At 36.3% G+C, this 21600-nt stretch overlaps 1 protein-coding gene across 6 annotated transcripts in view; it reads right to left on the reverse strand.

The window, feature by feature from the left end:
- The window catches only part of ADK (adenosine kinase), a 486725-nt gene that overhangs the window by 87683 nt on the left and 377442 nt on the right, over positions 1–21600 (reverse strand). For all 6 annotated transcript variants that reach the window (XM_027129816.1, XM_027129817.1, XM_027129820.1 and 3 more), the window contains one exon: positions 428–463. In XM_027129816.1, the coding sequence (XP_026985617.1) occupies positions 428–463 (36 nt within the window). The remainder of the gene's footprint in view (positions 1–427; positions 464–21600) is intronic.

Here is a 21600-nt window from a genome sequence, read left to right on the forward strand (position 1 = left end):
GTGGTAGGGTTGAAATTATTTAAATGACATTATATTTCACTATTTAGTCTTGCTCCACCACTGCTTTAGCAGTGAATCCTTATGAAATGTAATGCAGCTAATGAGGTAGCTTTTTAACTGAACAAACTGACAGGCCCCATATCTGCAGAGGCAGCTTGAAACCGTGCCCAACCTCTTGGCTTCCCAAGAGGCTTTTCAAAATTCAATAAATAACATCTGTAGGCGATGTTGGGTGCAGACCTAGCAGAGTGCGTCATAACACTGTGCTGGCAGAACAAAGAAACCATGACGACTGCCAAGTTTCCATGGCAACTGCTGCGAGGCTCTGAGAGTATAATAGCACATCAATCACTGTCCAAAAGAACTTCATTATCAGCTAGAAGAAACCTTTAGGATCTGTTTAGTGTACAATTGTGGGTTAACTCACCTCAAAGCCTTGCTCTCTAGCAAAAGTGGCAGCTTCCTGAAATAAAAAAAAAGGAACAGTTAATTATAAAGTGCTAGGTAATGAAGAAATAATCCATTTTGAAACTCATTCAGTCTTCTTTTTACACAATTATCTCAATATATCCACATAGTTCAATTTTTATTCTTACACCAAAAAAAAAAAAAGATTTCTTTTTACCTTGGCATGAAAAAAAAGGCAGCATAATGTCAACACACTTCAGAAGTTGAAATAAGATATAGTACATGTTTTTACTGTAGCTGTCACTGTGAGTTCAGGTGTTTTGACCCCAGCAAAGAAAATCATTTGAAACCTAAGGAAGATGCTGATGGTTATGTTTTTAATTAAAACAATACCTTACAGAAAAACGTAGAGAAAATACCTGTAGAGAAAAACGTCTGCTAAAAAATGTACAGATTCAGAAAACCCACCACTTCGTAATCCCTGATGAAATTTATTCAGGCAAGGATCATCAATGGATATTAAATTCATTAGGTGAAAGGATGACAGGGAACTGGGTATTTCATGGAATCAAAGTATCAAAGATCACATGCTGGTCATGGGGAGCAAAGTATAACTTTATAATACAAGGATCAAGCTGTCATCACTTTAACCAGCGATCGATCCTATCACTTATCATTAATAATGGGATCACCAAAAACACTGTGTCTTCTGTAATGATGCAGTATAAGGTACACAGCATCAGCTATAAAGTTTTTAACATGAATTAATAAAAATTTTATTTAATAACTTGCAGTCTACAGGAAATATAGAGGATAGGAGAACAAGTTAAATGATACACTGAGAAAGCAAATGAACAAATCCATAATGCAGGACATTATACAGGACAAGTAGCTTGGTTTCTTCAATAAGTCAATGTTATGATAAAGTGGGCAGGGGAAAAATGACCAGGAGCAATATACAGATTTTAATTGGAAACTGTTTTGAAGAAACCAGCTATAAAATACATTTTGGGACAAGTGGAGAAATTTGATTATGAAATGGGAATTAGATAATATTAAGAATTATCGATTTCATAAGGAAAATGTTCTAGATTTTTAGAGGTGCATCCTGAAGTATTCTGGGATAAAATGGCATGATATATGTAATTTATTTTAGAAAACTTAAAAAAAATAAAGTGAAGCAAAAATGGTAAAATGTTAATGACTGAATCTAGATGTATTCAGTATTACTATTTTTTTGGCCTGTTTGAAAATTTTTGTAATAAAAAGTCCCCACCCCCCATTTCTCTTTGATATAAGATGACAGGGTAACAGAAGTTGAACATCATTTAAAAAATACAGTTAAAAATTTTAAAACAATATTTTTCTGAATATTAAATATATCTTAAGGGCACAATCTGATGAACCTTATTATATACTCTAATGCCCTTATAATAGGTTATCAAATGACAAAAAACACATCTGTGTAACCAAATCCTTTCCCTTTCTTCACTCTGCTTTGCATATATATTTTCATTTAGTACTGATACAGAAAATGGAGGCAATATTACTTTTCCATTCCACTTCCCCCTTGAAAATGGAAAAAAAAAAAAACTGCAGACAACTGTCAAGAGCCTCTACATCTTAACTTACATTCCTCCAAAATTATCTTTGCCAAGAGATATTAATAGAAGGATGGGATGTGAGCCTGAGTAGTGAGCAGATCCAACTAAAACGACTGCTGCACCAAACCATGTAAGGCAGAAACTACAGTTAATGTCTCCAGCACAAATCTGGGTACCATCTACATGTTAAGGAAAACACAGGGAAGAAAAGTATGTATGCACTTATGGTCCAATATACTAATAGCATATAAATTTAAAGAACCACTTTGAGGGTTTGAAAAGGTCGAAACAGACGATTACAGCTGAACACTGAAGTTAATAGAAAGTGATAAGCTGAAAGTACAACTCCTTAGGCTGTTGACTACAGAAGCATAAGGCTGATTGAGTTAACCTTACTTGATATAGATTTTAAAAAAATGGAATTATGATCTTGACAATTGTTGCAAGCAAGGTTAGCCTCTCTGACAATTTACTTACACTAGAATCTTGTATACCACACAGTCAATAATATTTGCTAGCCTGGATGTCAAGGAAAAGGATAAAGTTCAAAAGATATCAACGTAGAACTTTTCCAAGCTGTCCAACTCAAGAACTAACCAAGCTAATTCTTATATGGAAAAGACAACTAAGAAGCCCTGCAAGAACTACTTATTTACATGGAACTTTATCAGAGGCACAAAAGAAACCTAGAGGACTATAAGACAAAGTTAATATGAAGAATCTGTATGACTGAAGTTGCACTAAGACGTAAAAACTTAAAATTCACATACAGTAGTTAAGTTGCCTTTTCAATGTCCAGTTCTGTTCCCACAAATGTAAGAAGCTATCGACTGTGATCTGTTATGGTATAGTAGAACTGACTAATTGCAAGAAGGCACATTTATAAATGTCAGATCATTATTCTTTAAGGAAACTGGGCCCTAGGACACTTCCACATCTGTAAACTATTCCAAGCACCAACATATTTCTGACTGAGGAAGGACATGCTGAAGAAAAGTCAACTCAATTTTCTATCTTAGCGCCCCCTCACACAGGTTTGCAGAGCTGTGCCCTGTCACTGAAAAGCTAAGCACTTGTTCTATGGCTTAAAAAGATCTTATCTCCTGACTTCCTCCCACCTTCTTTTGATCTTGGGCTGGTGCCCCCAGTCACTCCATTAGAGAAGGCAGCTGGCTCACATCACTGCAGACTTTCCCACAGCTAACCTCTGATCTGAAGGTGTTTGTAGATACAACGATAGAACAACATTTATTTTTCCCTCTCAGCAAAACAAATAAAACAACACAGGGGAACAGTCTGACCCAGTAAGAATTTTAAGCAGAATTTTCGTCTTCAGATTCACTGCATGGAGAAACAGAAAGAAAAGGCATTAGGTCAGAAATCAGGGAAGAAAAAAGGCGCATAAATGGTGGGCAGAATAGTAAGACAAGTTCCAAATATCAAGGGTAATTCCAAGTGAACTGATCACACTAAATTGAAAAGGACTTTTTAGCGTGCCTTAGCAGTAAAAGTGAGAAAAGAAAACAAGCAAGTCTCCATCTGTGCTGCCCCAGGGCGCCACGTACTGAGTTTCACAAATCTAATGAAGCAGTCAAGTTAAAATCCAACCACAGAGTGAATGTGACATGTGGAGAACAGCTAGGGTTAGAATAGAGAAGCAGAGCGGTTCCTAATGCAGGTGATTATCCATGTGATAATCATTATATTTACAGGCTTTCTATTTTAGATCTGACATCAAAAATCACAAAGGAGGAGGGATTAAGGAAATAAACAACCGACACAGAGGCTTTCCTGCTCCCCTGAGAGTGCAGCACTTTCATTCATGCATGACAAGCAACAAAAGCAAAAGGCCAGGAAAGAGTATTTCTGAGAAGGCTGGATTTCACATTAACACTTCTTTCCATTTTGATAACTTTCACTATTATTCAGTTTCTCATACAGGTCACATTTTCAAAATCAGTTCCCATTGTTGTCTGTGCTATAGTACAGTATCATTTTTGGTTTACAATGAATGATACTCACATAATATATCTTTTACAACAACAAAGCCATTTTTTCCTTCCTGGAATTGAGTGTTGTGAATAAAATGACATATAATTAAAGTCTTAGACTCTCATCTACATCACACTGTTTAGGATTTGCATTAGGCTTGCTGCTTCACCAACCAGGCTAAAAGGATGAAACAACCACCAAGTATGGTTTTTTGAGTAGAGGTTTAAAAAAAGCTGAAATTCGCGGTTAATGAAAACTATGGAATACTTACTTTACGAGCTATTTAGAGGGATTAGCAAACCACTACCAAAAAGCACAATCCTCAGATTATACAGGAAAGGAAGGAAAAACTCAAGTGTGTGTCTGTGTGTATGAAAGACAACAATTTCCTTTATATTCAATTGAGAAGAAAACTGTTTTCTCTGCATTTTGTCTGATAATACCCTGACTTTATAGAGAATTATCTAATCACAAACTAAAACCATAACTAGTCCATATTGTTATTCTAATTCCAATTATTTGTTACTAGTTATATAGAAATACAAATGATTTCTGTGTATTGGCCTTATATCCTGACACTTTGCCAAATTTGCTTATTAGCTGCAGGAACTATTCTTTTGCTCCTGTAAAGAAAGATGTTCCTACTAACCATACCACAAAGTTATTTTAAGAATTTAGCAAATGCCTTAAAAAGGTTACCTCTCTTTTCTCCAGGGTGATCTGAAGGGTATAAATACTAACTACCACCACTACCATAGCTCATAACCCTTGCTCTCCCACTTCCTGCTCTACACTTCAAGGCACTGAACCCAGTTAGAGCTATTATCTGCTTGCTTATGTTACCACTCTACTTTCTGATAGTGGACATAAGGGGTCTTGGGTATAGGCTGAAACTTCATGGACTGAAGCAAAAAAGGGAGAAGACCCAACTTAGGACCAAAGAAAGGTAACCTGTGACTATCCACCGAAAGCAGCCCATCCATTCAAAACAAACTATTCTGTTACCCCAATGCAAACAGGAAGCAGAAAGTTCACTGGAGTTCCCATGGTCTTCACTCAAGTCACAGGAGTCCAGGGCTTTAGGAGAAGCCAAGGGAGAACCGAGCCACCAAAACAGTTCTGCTGTTTTGTTTGTTCATCTCTCCATCCAAATAGAATCTACCCTGCAAGGATAGTTTTAGGCTAACAGATACTATTATGCTAGAGGTATATCAGTGCTACAGCTGTTGCAGACCTTACAATGGTATTAGACTTTGACATGATAATATTTGAAACAATACTGTAAATCCTAATCGTGTGGTGTACATGAGAGTCTAAGACGGAATGTTATCTATATCTGCCTTTCTCTGTATAAATCTATGTATAAAAATCTCTATCTATAAATAAAATTCTTAAATTTGTATATACATTTAGATGTATAATGCCTTTTTCGAAGGGCTTTAAATGCAAGATAGTACTGGTCAGGAGGCAGTTACAGCCAAATGGAAAGAGTACAGGGCTTAGAATCAGAAGACCTACACTAAGGTTGCTGTTTTACAGCAGCTCATTTGATATGTAATCTTGAGCAAGTCGCTCAGTATATCGGTTTATATCAACACAACTGAGGGCAACAAAACCTACTGGATTGTTGCTAGGAATAAATAAAATATTTAATGTGAACTGTAAAATCATTTTGCCTATTGAATTCAAGATCTTGGTAAGATCTTAGGATAATTTAAACAAATGAATTTCAGAGCATCCAGAGTACATTCAATGATTTGTCCTATCTGTGGATCATATGTGTAGTAGAGAAGCGTCTGAATTGGTTGCCTACTACACTGATCCCTAACTGGTGATGTTCAAATTCTTGTAAAATTCCCTCCCCTTTGAATGCGGGCTGGACCTAGTGACTTGCTTCTAACAAATATCTGACAAAAGTGATGGGATGTCTTGTTTGTCCATCCTCTTGCTCACATGCTCTCACTCAGCTCTTGCTCTACGGGAAATAAGCTGCCATGTTGTGAGGACCCCTATGGAGCGGCCCATGACTAACAACCAGAGAGGATCTAGGGCTTGCTAATAGCCATGTGAGTGAGCTTGGTAGTGAATACTCCCCAAGCAGAGATATGACTACAGCCCTGGCTGACATCCTGATTACAGCCTTGTAAGAGAATCTGATTCAGAGGCACCAAACTAAGCTGTGCCTGGACTCCCTATCCACATTTTAGACATGAGGAACCTAAGCCTTAGAGAGGTTAACTAACATGGCCCAATTCAGATATTTTCTCATTCAGATTATGCTAATCCTTAAAAAAAGGTCACAAAAATCAAATCAAACAAGCGTGGCTAACAAATCAATTGTAGGTGAGCAAATTATGGAAAGATAATTTAGATACATACTATCTAAATGGTTTTGTATACCTGATTATGATTAACCATTTCTTAGCTGTAGCAGTGATATACCTAATTCATGCTGACATTTAATGATAAAGAACTACCTGCTGTTTATTTTTTTCCTACAATATATTATAAAGACTTATGTTGCTTAAGCCTCTAAATATTTCTTCATGCTATCCTTCAGACTATGAATTACTTTTTCTTTATGCTATCTACAAAATCATTTATATATTTTCTCATGAAACTGCATTAATGTTATAGTACTTTTAATATTAAACTATTTCTGAAGAGGAAAAGTTTTAATTTGAAAATAAAGTAAACAAAGCCTAGAGAAAATTGTTAAAGAAAATATAAATCTGGGAAACCCCTTTTAAAATGTTTCATTTACGAAAATATCTGCACTGGTTTTTCCAAACAATATAACATACAACTTTGGGGAGATTTTCAACCTGTACTCTGACATTTATTACCATATGCTTCCTGTCTGCAGAATGCTGAACAGAAATATTATTTAACATTTACTGAGTGCCAAAATCTCTGTGGGGCAATGTATAAACTATAAAGACACGCATGGCCCCTATCCATTAGGTTTATAATAAAAATCAGATAAACATATATAAATTATACTTTCATAAACATGACTGAAAAAAAATTACTCAGACAAATTACAAGCCAAAAAAAATTAGGTTTAGTTTAGAACATACTTAACCCTTTCACAAAATGATTTGATAGACGTGTCTATTCTACTAAGGAAAGTTGTTAATTCCCACTGTTAAGCATATTTAATGGTGGTAACTAAAGGAAAACAAGTTTAGGAAAAGTGCTTCATCAAAATTTGACTGACTAGCTATTTGGGCTAACTTATAGAATAATCCAAGTTTTTCAGTTGCTGAAGAAAGAAAAAAGAGATGCTAGCATAAGAAAATCATCAGGGTAGCAGGCCTCTTATTGGGTATTTTATTTCCATTTTTAATGAGATAACATGTGCTTGGCATAATGAAGGCACTCAACAAATGTCAATTATTTTACGTATTTCATTTGATCCTCATGAAAATCCCGTAAAATAGGTATTCTTCTCCTTTCACAGATGAAAATCTGAAGGTTCAGAGACATTAAAATATGTCCAAGACCAAAAAACAAGTAATCGTAATAGCTGGCATTTGGATCTGAGGCTTTCCAAATGGTTTGTGCTGGTCTGCTACTGATGAACTCTTTTAGCTGTTTTATGTCTGAAAAAGTCTTTATCTCGTTTTCATTTTTCAAAGATATTTTTACTGGGTATAGAATTCTAGGTTGACAATTTTTTTGTCTCAGTGCTCTAAGGTCCAGCTTGTTTTAGATGCATTCTTATCTGTTTCTCTGTACAGAATATGTCTTAAAAAAAAACCAACCTGTCTGTTTTTAAGATTTTTTTTTATTACTGATTGTATGCAATTTGATTATAATGTTCCTTGCTGTAGTTTTTTCCTTGTTTCTTCTGCAGTTTGTTGAGTTTCTTGGATTTGTGGGTTTATAGTTTTCTTCAAATTTGGAACATTTTCACTCTTTATTACTTCAAATATTGTTCTGTTTCTCCTCTCCAGGACTCCAAGTATGTATGTTAGGTCACTTGAAGTTGGCCAACCCCTGTATTATGCTATTAGTAGAATATTTATAAATTTTAAAACAGACATTTTTCTTCTTTACTGAATTACCAGTGAGGAACTGAAGGCCCTATGGAGAGCAGGCTACACAGCTTGTTAGCCTTAAGTAAAATGTATATCTTTAGGTCTTGTTTCCTTCATTCACTGGCCAAAAAAACCCCTAAAACCTAAATCACTCATATTAATAAAAAGACAGTAAAAGACAAGATAAATAACCAATTCTTACAAGTTTAGACACATGTTTACATGCGGCAATGAGAAAGGTATTACTGATCAGTGCTAAACATTAGACCAAAAACGGAAAGGAAGACCTCATGATGGGGAGAAACTGGCATTCTTACTAAGTGTCTTTTTAATAATTCTTCTCCCTCAAATATGCACCCGTGTCTTTTGCATTTTCCATATTCCATGAACGAAGCTTCCTAAAGTGTCAAGGTATAATAATCACTGCCAAATCAATCCGACCTTCTGTGGCCACTCTGATGACGCTAACGGCAGAACCTGTCATAAAAGCTCCTCTACTCTTTGAGTCTCTTGGTCTTTTGAGGGAGAAGACGAAATAAAATTGGAAATCACAGTAACATTCACAACCCAAAATATTACTGAATTAAATTAAGAAAGAAACTTATAGGACTACACTGTGACTTATTAGCACAACAAAATATAGTAAAAAACAGAGAAGCATCTAGTTTCCTACCTCTAGTGGGGAAGGGGGGCTGGGGGCAGGAAAGGCAGTTCCTCTTCCTCCTCAGGTCAGAATTTTTAACCTATGGATATGTACATAACACATTCCATACAAGTATCACCAATAACCAGTATTATTTTCTTCCTTCTTACTAGGTGACTCACAATAATTATGCGCAGAGTGTACTGTAATACTTATGTCTTAGAAACAAGTCCAACACAGACAAACTTAGAATTTTCACAATGGTCAGTAGGAAGTAACAAAAATGGCCATGGCAGTAACAATGAATACAGGTCTCTCAAGGAAAGGAAAAAAAACAAAACCTACGCCAAAAATGAAACTACAAAGAAGTCAAAGGAAAAAAAATCTAATGTGCATGAAAAACAAATCAGCCAAATGTCAGGCTACTAAAAAAATAATCACAAAAAAGATGATAGAAAACACCCAACAGAGCATGTAGCAGGCCCTCCATAAAGGATTAATTGAAAGCATAATTCACCAATCCTTCCTCTATGATAATTAGGTTTAAAAAGATACTTTTGAAATGCTAGTACTGCATTTGATTATGAAGTGGGAGCCAATCATTAGTCTACAAACTAGACTCAAGAAATGTCTATCCTCTACCTCACAAACATCATTTGTTTTCTTTTTCTTCTTTTGGTCACATCACACAGCTTGCAGGATTAGTTCCCTGACCAGGGATCAAACCCAGGCCCCCTGTAGTGGAAGCACAGAGTCCTAACAACTGAACCGCCAGGGAATACCGCCCCCCCCCACAGCTTTGTTCCTCACAAACCTTTTGTCAGAATCTGAGATAACACATTTTCTAATCCTAGTGCTTCCCTGTGTGTTTTGCTGTCTCTGTAACAAAGTATGAGTTTTCACTACATATTAACAAAATGCTGGGAAATGAAGGTAATTCAGCACAGAGGTAGTAATGAAGTGCTGACATTTTTTTTTTAATTTTTAAATTCAATTTTATTTACTTTTTTATACAGCAGGTTATTAGTTATCCACTTTATACATATTAGTGTATATATATCAATCCCAATCTCCCAATTCATCAGCCTCCCACGCCATCATTTCCCCCCTTGGCGTCCATACATTTGTTTTCTACATCTGTTTCTCTATTTCTGCCCTGCAAGCTGGTTCATCTGTACCATTTTTCTGGGTTCCACATATGTGCGTTAATATAGGATATTTGTTTTTCTCTTTCTGACTTACTTCACTCTGTATGACAGTCTGTAGATCCATCCACATCTCTACAAATGATCCAAATTCGTTCCTTTTTATGGCTGAGTAATATTCCATTGTATATATGTACCACATCTTCTTTATCCATTTGTCTGTTGATGGGCATTTAGGTTGCTTCCATGACCTGGCTATTGTAAATAGTCCTGCCATGAACATTGGGGTGCATGTGTCTTTCTGAATTATGGTTTTCTCTGGGTATATGCCCAGTGGGGGATTGCTGGGTCATATGGTAATTCTAGTTTTAGTTTTTTAAGGAACCGCCATGCTGTTTTCCATAGTGGCTGCATCAATTTACATTCCCACCAAACAGTGCAAGAGTGTTCTCCTTTCTCCACACCCTCTCCAGCATTTGTTGTTTGTAGATTTTCTGATGATGCCCATTCTTACTGGTGTGAGGTGATACCTCATTGTAGTTTTGATTTGCATTTCTCTAATAATTACTGATGTTGAGCAGCTTTTCATGTGCTTCCTGGCCATCCGTATGTCTTCCTAGGAGAAAAGTCTATTTAGGTCTTCTGCCCATTTTTGGATTGGGTTGTTGTTGGTTTTTTTTTCCAGTAGGCAGGCCTATCACTGTTGTGGACTCTCCTGTTGCGGAGCACAGGCTCCGGACGTGCAGGCTCAGCGGCCATGGCTCACGGGCCCAGCTGCTCCGCGGCATGTGGGATCTTCCCAGACCGGGGCACGAACCCGCGTCCCCTGCATCGGCAGGCGGACTCTCAACCATTGCGCCACCAGGGAAGCCCTTGTATTCCTTTTATTTCTTTTTCTTCTCTGATTGCCGTGGCTAGGACTTCCAAAACTATGTTGAATAATAGTGGCGAGAGTGGACATCCTTGTCTTCTTCCTGATCTTAGAGGAAATGCCTTCAGTTTTTCACCATTGAGAATGATGTTTACTGTGGGTTTGTTGTATATGGCCTTTATTATGTTGAGGTAGGTTCCCTCTATGCCCACTTTCTAGAGAGTTTTTATCATAAATGGGTGTTGAATTTTGTCAAACGCTTTTTCTGCATCTATTGAGATGATCATATGGTTTTTCTTCTTTAATTTGTTAATATGGTGTATCACATTGATTGATTTGTGTATATTGAAGAATCCTTGCATCCCTGGGATGAATTCCACTTGATCATGGTGTATGAACCTTTTAATGTGCTGTTGGATTCTGTTTGCTAGTATTTTGTTGAGGATTTTTGCATCTATATTCATCAGTGATATTGGTCTGTAATTTCTTTTTTGTAGTATCTTTTTTAGTCTGGTTTTGGTATCAGGGTGATGGTGGCCTCACAGAATGAGTTTGGGAGTGTTCCTTCCTCTGCAATTTTTTGGAAGAGTTTGAGAAGGATGGGGGTTAGCTCTTCTCTAAATGTTTGATAGAATTCACCTGTGAAGACATCTGGTCCTGGACTTTTGCTTGTTGGAAGATTTTTAATCACAGTTTCAATTTCATTACTTGTGATTGGTCTCTTCATATTTTCTATTTCTTTCTGGTTCAATCTTGGAAGGTTATACCTTTCTAAGAATTTGTCCATTTCTTCCAGCTTGTCCATTTCATTGGCAGTAGTCTCTTAGGATGCTTTGTATTTCTGCGGTGTCTGTTGTAACTTCTCCTTTTTCATTTCTAATTTTATTGATTTGAGTCCTCTCCCTCTTTTTCTTGATGAGTCTGGCTAATGGTTTATCAATTTTTTTTATCTTCTCAAAGAACAAGCTTTTAGTTTTCTTGATTTTTGCTATTGTTTTCTTTGTTTCTATTTCATTTAATTCTGCTCTAATCTTTATGATTTCTTTCCTTCTACTAACTTTGGGTTTCATTTGTTTTTCTTTCTCTAGTTCCTTTAGGTGTAAGTTTAGATTATTTATTTGAGATTTTTCTTGTTTCTTGAGGTAGGCTTGTATTGCTATAAACTTCCCTCTTAGAACTGCTTTTGTTGCATCCCATAGGTTTTGGATTGTGTTTTCGTTGTCATTTGTCTCTAGGTATTTTTTGATTTCCTCTTTGATTTCTTCAGTGATCTCTTGGTTATTTAGTAACATATTGTTTAGCCTCCATGTGGTTGTGTTTTTTACATTTTTTTTTCCCTGTAACTGATTTCTAATCTCATAGCATTGTGGTCAGATAAGATGCTTGATATGATTTCAATATTCTTAAATTTACTGAGGCTTGATTTGTGACCCAAGATGTGATCTATCCTAGAGAATGTTCCATGTGCAGTTGAGAAAAAAGTGTAATTCTGCTGTTTTTGGATGGAATGTCCTATAAATATCAATTAAATCTAACTGGCCTATTGTGCCATGTAAAGTTTGTATTTTCTTATTAATTTTCTGTTTGGATGATCTGTCCATTTGTGTGAGGTGTTAAAGTCCCCCACTATTATTGTGTTACTGTCGATTTCCTCTTTTATAGCTGTTAGCAGTTGCCTTATGTTTGAGGTACTCCTATGTTGGGTGCATATATATTTATAATTGTTGTATTTTCTTCTTGGATTGATCCCTTGATCATTATGTAATGTCCTTCCTTGTCTCTTGTAACATTCTTTATTTTAAAGTCTATTTTATCTGATATGAGTATTGCTACACCAGCTTTCTTTAGAGTAATCTTGGTTGTATGTTCTTCCCTTTCATCACTTTAAATATATCATGCCACTCCCTTCTGGCTTGTAGAGTTTCTGTTGAGAAATCAGCTGTTAACCTTATGGGAGTTCCCTTGTATGTTATTTGTCGTTTTTCCCTTATTGCTTTCAATAATTTTTCTTTGTCTTTACTTTTTGTCAATTTGATTACTATGTGTCTCGGTGTGTTTCTCCTTGGGTTTATCCTGCCTGGGACTCTCTGCACTTCCTGGACTTGGGTGGCTATTTCCTTTCCCATGTTAGGGAAGTTTTTGACTATAATCTCTTCAAATATTTTCTTGGGTCCTTTCTCTCTGTCTTCTGCTTCTCGGACTCCTATCATGCGAATGTTGTTGTGTTTAATGTTGTCCCAGAGGTCTCTTGGGTTGTCTTCATTTCTTTTTATTCTTTTTTATTTATTTTGTTCTGCAGCAGTGAATTCCACCATTCTGTCTTGCAGGTCACTTATTCGTTCTTCTGCCTCAGTTATTCTGCTATTGATTCCTTCTAGTGTATTTTTCCTTTCAGTTATTGTATTGTTCATCTCTGTTAGTTCTTTTATTCTTCTAGGTGTTTGTTCTCTAATTCTTCTAGGTCTTTGTTAAACATTTCTTGCATCTTCTCAATCTCTGCCTCCATTCTTTTTCTGAGGTCCTGGATCATCTTCACTATCATTATTCTGAATTCTTTTTCTGGAAGGTTTCCTATATCCACTTCATTTAGCTGTTTTCCTTGGGTTTTATCTTGTTCCTTCATCTGGTACATAGATGTACCTCTGCCTTTTCACCTTGTCTGTCTTTCTGTGAATGTGGTTTTTGTTCCACAGGCTGCAGGATTGTAGTTCTTCTTGCTTCTGCTGTCTGCTCTCTGGTCAGTGCCGGCATTTTTATTGTACTGCACATTATAAAGTGATTGGGCTAACAGATGGGATTTTGTTAAAAGCAATTTTGACTTATTGCACATAGTATTACAAACTGGCTTCTACCTATATCCATTTTAGAAACTTTTCCCATTGGTCACCAATCTTGGCCTTTCTTTTTGACTTTTTCAAATAGGACTTGATGACTTTTCTAGAGGAATGAAGGGTTTCTGCATAGTGTAAAATTTAGGAATAATTATTTTAAGAAATAAAACGGGTACTCGTTTCCTTCTATCTCTTCAGAGGTATAATTTCAATCTCTCTCTAAATTTCTCTGCATCACAAATTACTGTTCATTTCCTGAGTAAATATTTTCCCTCCTTCAGGTCTTTGGTCAGTTTTCCCCACTTACTCCTGCACATTTAAGCCCTTTTGTTGGATTTTTCCAATTCCACTGGATAATTTAATAGGTGAAAAAATGAGACTTTTTTTGATGCTTTAGGGTTTGAATTTTGCCATCCTCTCCTAGAAACACTCCTCCGTATTTTTCTGTTGCATATCATCTTTCCCTTTCTCTCTCACCTTTCTGTTGCTTATCTTCTTTCTCATTCATTACCTGCCCTATATAGTCTTATCTAGAAATTCAGCTATCAACTTTTCAATCTTTTCTCTCTTTATAGTTTTATGGGGTAATTTCCTTTATTCCTTTCGTTTGGTATCATTCTCAGATATCCTGCTTCACTTCCAGAGTCGCTTTGCACTTGACAGCTTCCAAATTCTGCGAAGTATATTTTACAAGCATAAGGCCTATAATATCTAGTCTTGTTTCCATTCTTACTGACAGAATACTAGGTCAGGCCTGTACTACCTCTTGCCTAGATTATTGCTATAGTGTTTTAATCAGTCTCTAGTACCAATCACACTCAGTTTGAATGTACCCTTACATTCCGACCATTAGATCCACCTTCCTAAATATCAACTCTGATTAGCCTTTGTTCAAAAAGCTACCTACTACTTCCTAAGAAAAGTCCCAATTCCATAGCCTGACTTTCAAAGGTCCTCCATAAAGTGCCCCTACTTTTCATTTCTAGCCTGATCTTTTACTATTCCCTTGTACATGTACCAGATGTCACTCAAACTAGAATACCTGCTATTCTCTGAACATGCCCCAGGCTTTTTTGCCTTCATGCTACCTTGCACATGTAGGCACTAAATGAATTAGAATACCCTTCAACCACCCTTGTCAAAATACTACCAGTCTCTCCAGGGTTAGTTCAGCCATCTTCTGCTTAATGGAAGCCTTCTTAAATTGTTCATGGTCTCCCCTTTCCCACCTCCAGAAGTGGCTTTCTGCATTGCAGAAGAGTTTTGCTCAATCTGTAAAGGCTTTTTTTTTTTTTTTTTGCGGTACGAGGGCCTCTCACTGTTGTGGCCTCTACCATTGCGGAGCACAGGATCCGGACACGCAGGCTTAGTGGCCATGGCTCACGGGCCCAGCCGCTCCACGGCACGTGGGATCTTCCCGGACCGGGGCACGAACCCGCGTCCCCTGCATTGGCAGGCGGACTCTCAACCACTGCGCCACCAGGGAAGCCCTGTAAAGGCTTCTTTTATGGCAGTTAGGTACAGACTGGAAACATAGTTATTTGTATAGACAGCTTATCTCTCCTACTAGATTATAAACTCTTAGTGAAGAAACTCTTTTACACTTTGTATCCTCAAAACATCTAACATATTGCTCTGCCCAGAACAGATAATAAATCCTTGTTGATTTACCAAATGATAAGGACAAAACACTCACCTACATTAAGCAAAGAAGAAATAACTCTGCATTAGATCAGCAATGACTTGATTTCTTGTGCTTCATACTCTTATTTTAGGGATCTCAGTGCTCTGTATATTCTTCTATTACCTTATTTCTTCCACTGCATTATAATTTACTTACGTGGTCTATTTTCTCCCCCAGCTTATAAGTTTCATAAGAACTAAGTTTTATATCATATCTTAGAATTGTGCCTGACACACAGTATGAATTAAATACACGAGCGCTGAAATGAGTTATACTGATTTAAAAGAATCTTATTTTAAAAAGTAAAAGATTTTTCTACTCATGTGTATTGAGCTTTTCTAGAACAGGATCTAAGATTTGGCTAAAAACTTAGTAAATTGCTAGCCTCATGTGTTTCGTGAGAGTATTCACGCAATACGTATATCGTGCCATTTCTGCAGTTCTCCTGTTTTGGGAAGTTACTATAAAGGATTTTGGCATTTGTCTCTTTTCCAAGGATCACACAAATAATCAGGGAAATAGTTTTTCCTGGAAGAATAACTGACTCTGAAATATTAAACTATATTTTCAAAGATATATACATTCTAGACATCACTGGCAGATACTGGATATTACAGGGTATAATATAGCTCAACAAAGATAAGCACCAATATTTATGATAGAAGTAGCAAGAATTGCGAAAAATCAACAAAAATAACTAAACAAAACCCACAAAACAACCCCCTACATACGGATTAAATAACGGGTAAATAGCAAGTCTCAACTCAGTTTGAAGACTTCGTAAGTTATCAACTAAGCAATTTTATGACAAGCTACTATCTTATTTTGCTGACACACATGGCAATTAGAAAATTTATAGCAGGTGGGATAGAAACACAGGTCAAATTAGCTTATAAACAGCAACAACCCATTACAGTACATTTCAAAACTTTAAAATGACACTTTTTTTTCTTTAGCAAATAAATGCTAATACCTCCATTGTAATATATGTCATTTTTTCACTGCCAGTGCACATATCCTTATAGAAACCACTCCATACATGTGTAGCTCAAGACCCAATGCTAAATTTTCTTGTTTCAAAAGAAGAGATTATATAAATTGATCTTATGTGTTAAGTGTTTGAAGGACAAGATCTGAGTCAGATAGCAAATCCCTTGGAAACAAAGCTGGAGCAATGGTAACAATCCTAAAAGCCTTGTTGTGAAAGGAATGATCTGAGTTACATCTCTAATTAACATGCACTACACCTCACAAACAAGGAAAGTCAATTCTTCATTAGCCAGAGTAGATTAGAGATGGTTTAGACACAACAGGGGCCTGCCTGAGACGTGCTCACCAACCCAGCAGAGTCTGGTAATTAGGCAGTATTGGATTAGCAGTAGCAGGGATGAAGGCAAGGAGCCTGGATTTAGGAGTGTGTTGCTTTATCTCCCACTTCCACTTCAAACAGAATAATTCACTGTATCACTACCATGGTTAACCTTCACCTGGACAACCAACACTTAACAATGGTTTTGTTATTACAGAGATTTTCAGTTATCAATAACTTCTCTTCCTGCTCTGCTACCTCTACATTATCCTCTGCTATTTAATAGGTGATGGCAATCTATTTCTCTTTTTTTGAAAGGATGGCAAGGGAAGTCAAGAGTCACAAAAAAGCAACACTACATTCTTGAGAAAGAAACTACATAAACTGCACATATGAAAAAATACTAACATACTCAAGTTCTATTTAAGGTTTTTCAGGAGCATCCTAAATTACTCAGTGTATTATCGGACACAGCATCTGAGAACATAGTTGCCACAGAACATAAAATAATTTTCTGTGTAATTGTGTAAGAAAAATAAGCCCTCAACATATCCAATGTATATGTTTTGCTTTGTCCCCAAAGCAAAACATATACATTGGATATTCTATAGATATTGCCTAAAATGTGAAATCTGGTAACTGTAATAGGTTCAGAATAGGCATTTCATAATTGATGAATATCTCCAGCCTCAATGTAACCACCATGATAATGTTAGTCAAATACTACTGAGTGCTGGATAGGCATGGGAGTTGTTGGACTTCTCTTGGTTGTAATGACCTGGATAGATTTTTGATTATCTGTTGTAGGAATAAAGGGAGGCGGTAGCAATAACCATCGTCCAACTGCTTCAAGAATTTTTGCAACCAATGAACATGTTAGATACCATTTATTTCCATAGTTACATGGCACTGTGCTAGACTCATCTGATTAATCAAAAATAAGGAAAGAAGAATTAAGATGAAAGCAAAAATTAAAAGTCAGAGTGCAGTATGCTGTAATGGAAGTTGAAAGGAAAGAAAACGAAAAGGCGTTATGGTGGAAGCAGAATTTGATATAAATCTATCAATAAAAGGATAGGTAAAATTTTAGGTGAAGGTGTATATAAGGAAGGACAGGGAGGTATGGAAAATGAGAGGTCTGTCCTGAGACTAGCGAGCGGCCCAATAAGGGATGAATAGAGGACAGGAAAACACTAAGATTTTAAAGATAGATTTACTCTGTAATGAGTTCGGAGACTGGATTTAATTCATTTAACTATGTGGTAGGTAGACGGAGAAGGTGAGAGACATTAAGGTTTCTGAGAGGGTAGGTACCCTTATTAGGACTACATTTCAGAAAGATTAATTTATCTAGCAGCAATATACAGATTGCATGTAAAAGGGAAGACAAGTGAAGATTTTTAGATGGCAGATCAGAAAACAGGTGATAAATACAAAATATTTTAACTCAAAGAGCAAAGTACAGAAATGACAAGTTGTAAGATAAACACAAAATAATGAATTTTAGGCAAACAATCTTTTCTAGGCTTTCCTTCCATGCTCCATAAAATAAAATCAAAGAATCCTGCACTTAAAATGAAGAAACTTGGATTCTAGTTCTTACTTTGCCTCTTACTTTACCTCTAGTGTGACTCTGGGCAAGACATAAACTCTCTTTCTCAGGTTCCTCATCTTGCAAATGAGAAGCTTATAACACTTTCTAAAGTCCTTCTAAGTCTAAAATTCAGTGACCATAACAATGAGTTTTTGGAAGGTCTCTAACAACCACAGGAGGGTTCCTTAAGCAAGAAGTCCAGAGGCTCTATTAAGAAATGACTGGCCTAAATCAGTGAGATTTAAATATCTGTCATTTACTGCTCATACCTTTTTGTAAAAGGTAAAGTAACTTTTCAGAAGACAGTAAAAGATTCATTCCTTCTTGCTAAAAGCCAAAATTCAAGAAACCTTTTGCGTTATTCATGTATACTTAAAACAAACCCTTGCCAAGAAAAACAAACTGCAAAACATGGAGGTTGGAAAATGTGAATCACCACTGATATTAAAACCAACATTTGATAATTATGTTGCAATTTCAAACTACTGCTGAATCCCATTAGGTTTAAACATAAATTCAATAAGAATTTATGATTTTATAAATGGCATTTAAATGTATTCAGAAGTAGAAACAAGAACCATCTGACAGAGAAGTGATTGTGGTTAAAACGAAAAGAAGGAGAAAATAAAGACATAAGGAGGCCAGAAGGTGAAAGAGAGGAAGGATATAGAAATAGGCTGAAAGTGAATGCAGTACAGTAATGATTCTGAGGCAAATGCTTACAAATTTATCTTCTGTACTATGCATTTTCATACTTGATAGGATTCTGAATTAATACAATAAAAGATGAGGCACCTGTCATTTAAGAAGCAGAAATTATTACAGCAGAACTTTATGCCAAGTTCTTCTTCCACATTTTTAGAAATATGGAAAATACGCACCACATGAGTGAAAAATAACAATTTGGTCTTTATTCCACATCCAATTTGGATTTTATTTAACTGTTTTCTAAAATTTTTATTCTATCTTATTTTTAATCATATTCATTTATCTGAAAAATAGAATTGCAAGTGGCGTCTTATTACACTGTTCCCCTTCCTAAGAGTTATGCTTCATTGTTGATATGACCACTTGTTTAAAAATCGTCAGTATCATAAGCAGTATCATAATCTTGAATTGTTAAAATCTTTAACTGTCTCATTCAGTTAGTTGAGATAACTCAACAAGCCTATATGAAGGATCCAGTAATGTTCCTGGAGCACTACAGTACTGGAGCTAGGCTGAATTCTAAGACCCATGATTTGAACTTCCAGGCTCTAACTCCCCATTTTTGAACCTGTTTACTTTCACCTGACCTTTTAAAACCATATTTTAAATAATTTTAAAGGGCCTCACAAGGACCTTTTCTGTCCATGCTATTCATACTCAGCAATTTTCTAAGGGCCCTTGGGCACAAAATAGGGAAGGAAGAGAGTAAAAAGTCAATCTTGAAGGGTAAACAGAAAATATTCAACACAGAAAATTAGATCTAAGCTACTAAAGTCACCAGCCTTAGCTAAAATTTTCACGCCGGGGAAGGAGCAGAGCCACTGAACTTTAAGGGCTAAGGGTTGGGGATCTAGAACAAAACACACACACACACAAAAGCCTACTTCCAATACAAAATAATGTACATATAACCAAGTACATGATAGTATAATATATAAAAGTTGAGAAATAATATACCAAAATAGTGAGAAAATTCAAAGAGCTATAAAAAAATGGAATAAGGTTAGTCAGGAAAGGTTTGTTAGAGAAAAAGGATTTCTGTGTTGGACCTTGAAAGAGCATCCTGAGAAGAAAAACAAAGCAAAAGCATAAAAGTATAAAGTATTACAGAATTCTAAGAGAATCACAGGACTGGGGCACATGGGCCATCAAAGAGAATAGATGAAACACCATTAGTTTTCCTGGGCTTGAGAAGGTTTTCAGGTTTTGAAAATTAAAGGTAAAATGTAATATAGTGTTTTCTTTTTTCAAGTGGCTTTCCTCCAAATCTTGATGGGCTTGTTTAATTTAAATAGCTTTTTCTGGGAGATTTCTGAGATTCTGGCTTTTGACTCTAAGCAAAGAACTGTTAGAAGCCAAAGATGTAGAAACAGAGAGATGCTTGGGGAAGTTGATAAGTGAAATGGGTGGTTTTTCTAGAAGTAATTGTTAGGAAATTATTATACAACAGTATCCACTAAAGTAGTAGCTTTCAAGTTTTCTTGACAGCAACCACAGTAAAATACTTACTTTACTTTGCTTTTTTTTAAATTTACATCTTTATTGGAGTATAATTTCTTTACAATGGTGTGTTAGTTTCTGCTTTATAACAAAGTGAATCAGTTATACATATACATATGTTCCCATATCTCTTCCCTCTTCAGTCTCCCTCCCTCCCACCCTCCCTACCCCACCCCTCTAGGTGGTCACAAAGTACCGAGCTGATCTCCCTGTGCTATGCGGCTGCTTCCCACTAGCTAGCTATTTTACATTTGGTAGTGTATATATGTCCATGCCACTCTCTCACTTTGTCACAGCTTACCCTTCCCCCTCCCCATATCCTCAAGTAGGTCTGCGTCTTTATTTCCATCTTACCCCTAGGTTCTTCATGACATTTCTTTGCAACATGCCATACACAGACATATGTATACATGCATTTATATAAATGTACATTCTTATATCTTTTATACTTATTTCATTCAGAATTGCTAATTTTGTCCCCTGACGTGAAACTAAGAATATCATTTACAAAGTAACATGGCCCTTTGGAACTCAGACTTAAGAAAGTTTCTTGAGGGCATTAAAAAAAAAAAAATTATTTATTTGGCTGCTCCGAGTCTTAGTTGCGGCACACGGGATCTTCGTTGCCCCGTGTGGGATCTTTTAGTTGCAGCATGTGGGATCTAGTTTCGTGACCAGGAATTGAACCTGGGCCCCCTGCACTGGGAGCTTGGAGTCTTAGCCACTGGACCACCAGGGAAGTCTCCTTTGAGGGCATTTTATACAGTGAGTAGTATATAGTAAGTGCTCAATATATTAATCCATCCTTTCACTTACCAAGCACTCACTATGTACCAGGAATTATTAGGAACTAGTAATATAGAAGAGACTATTAAGGGGGACCTAACTGAGATTTGGTGGTGTGGATGAGGAAGGAATCTCTAAAGAGAATGATATTTAAGTTGACACCTAAAGAATGAATAATAGTTAGCTGGGTGAATAATACTAAATAACGGGGTAAAAATAGGTCAAGACAGAGGTAAGAGCATGTGCAAAGAGACTGTGAGGAGAAAGAGAGTTCAATGGTTTTTAAACTGGAAATGGGCCAGCATGGCAGGAGATCAGTTTTTGAAGAGATGGTATTATGAATTCTGAATTTTCTTTGATGTGAAAAAACAGAATAAAGCCAATGCCCACGACACAACATAACCAAACAAAGAAAAAATCCAGAAAACAAATTTAATTATGCCCTTGACCTGGTTTGTAAGGACAGTTTTAAAGTTATAGAG

The sequence above is a fragment of the Aethalodelphis obliquidens genome, unplaced genomic scaffold (assembly GCF_003676395.1).
Source record: "Aethalodelphis obliquidens isolate GAN/ISIS:26980383/991018 unplaced genomic scaffold, ASM367639v1 scaffold37, whole genome shotgun sequence".
NCBI lineage: Eukaryota > Metazoa > Chordata > Mammalia > Artiodactyla > Delphinidae > Aethalodelphis > Aethalodelphis obliquidens.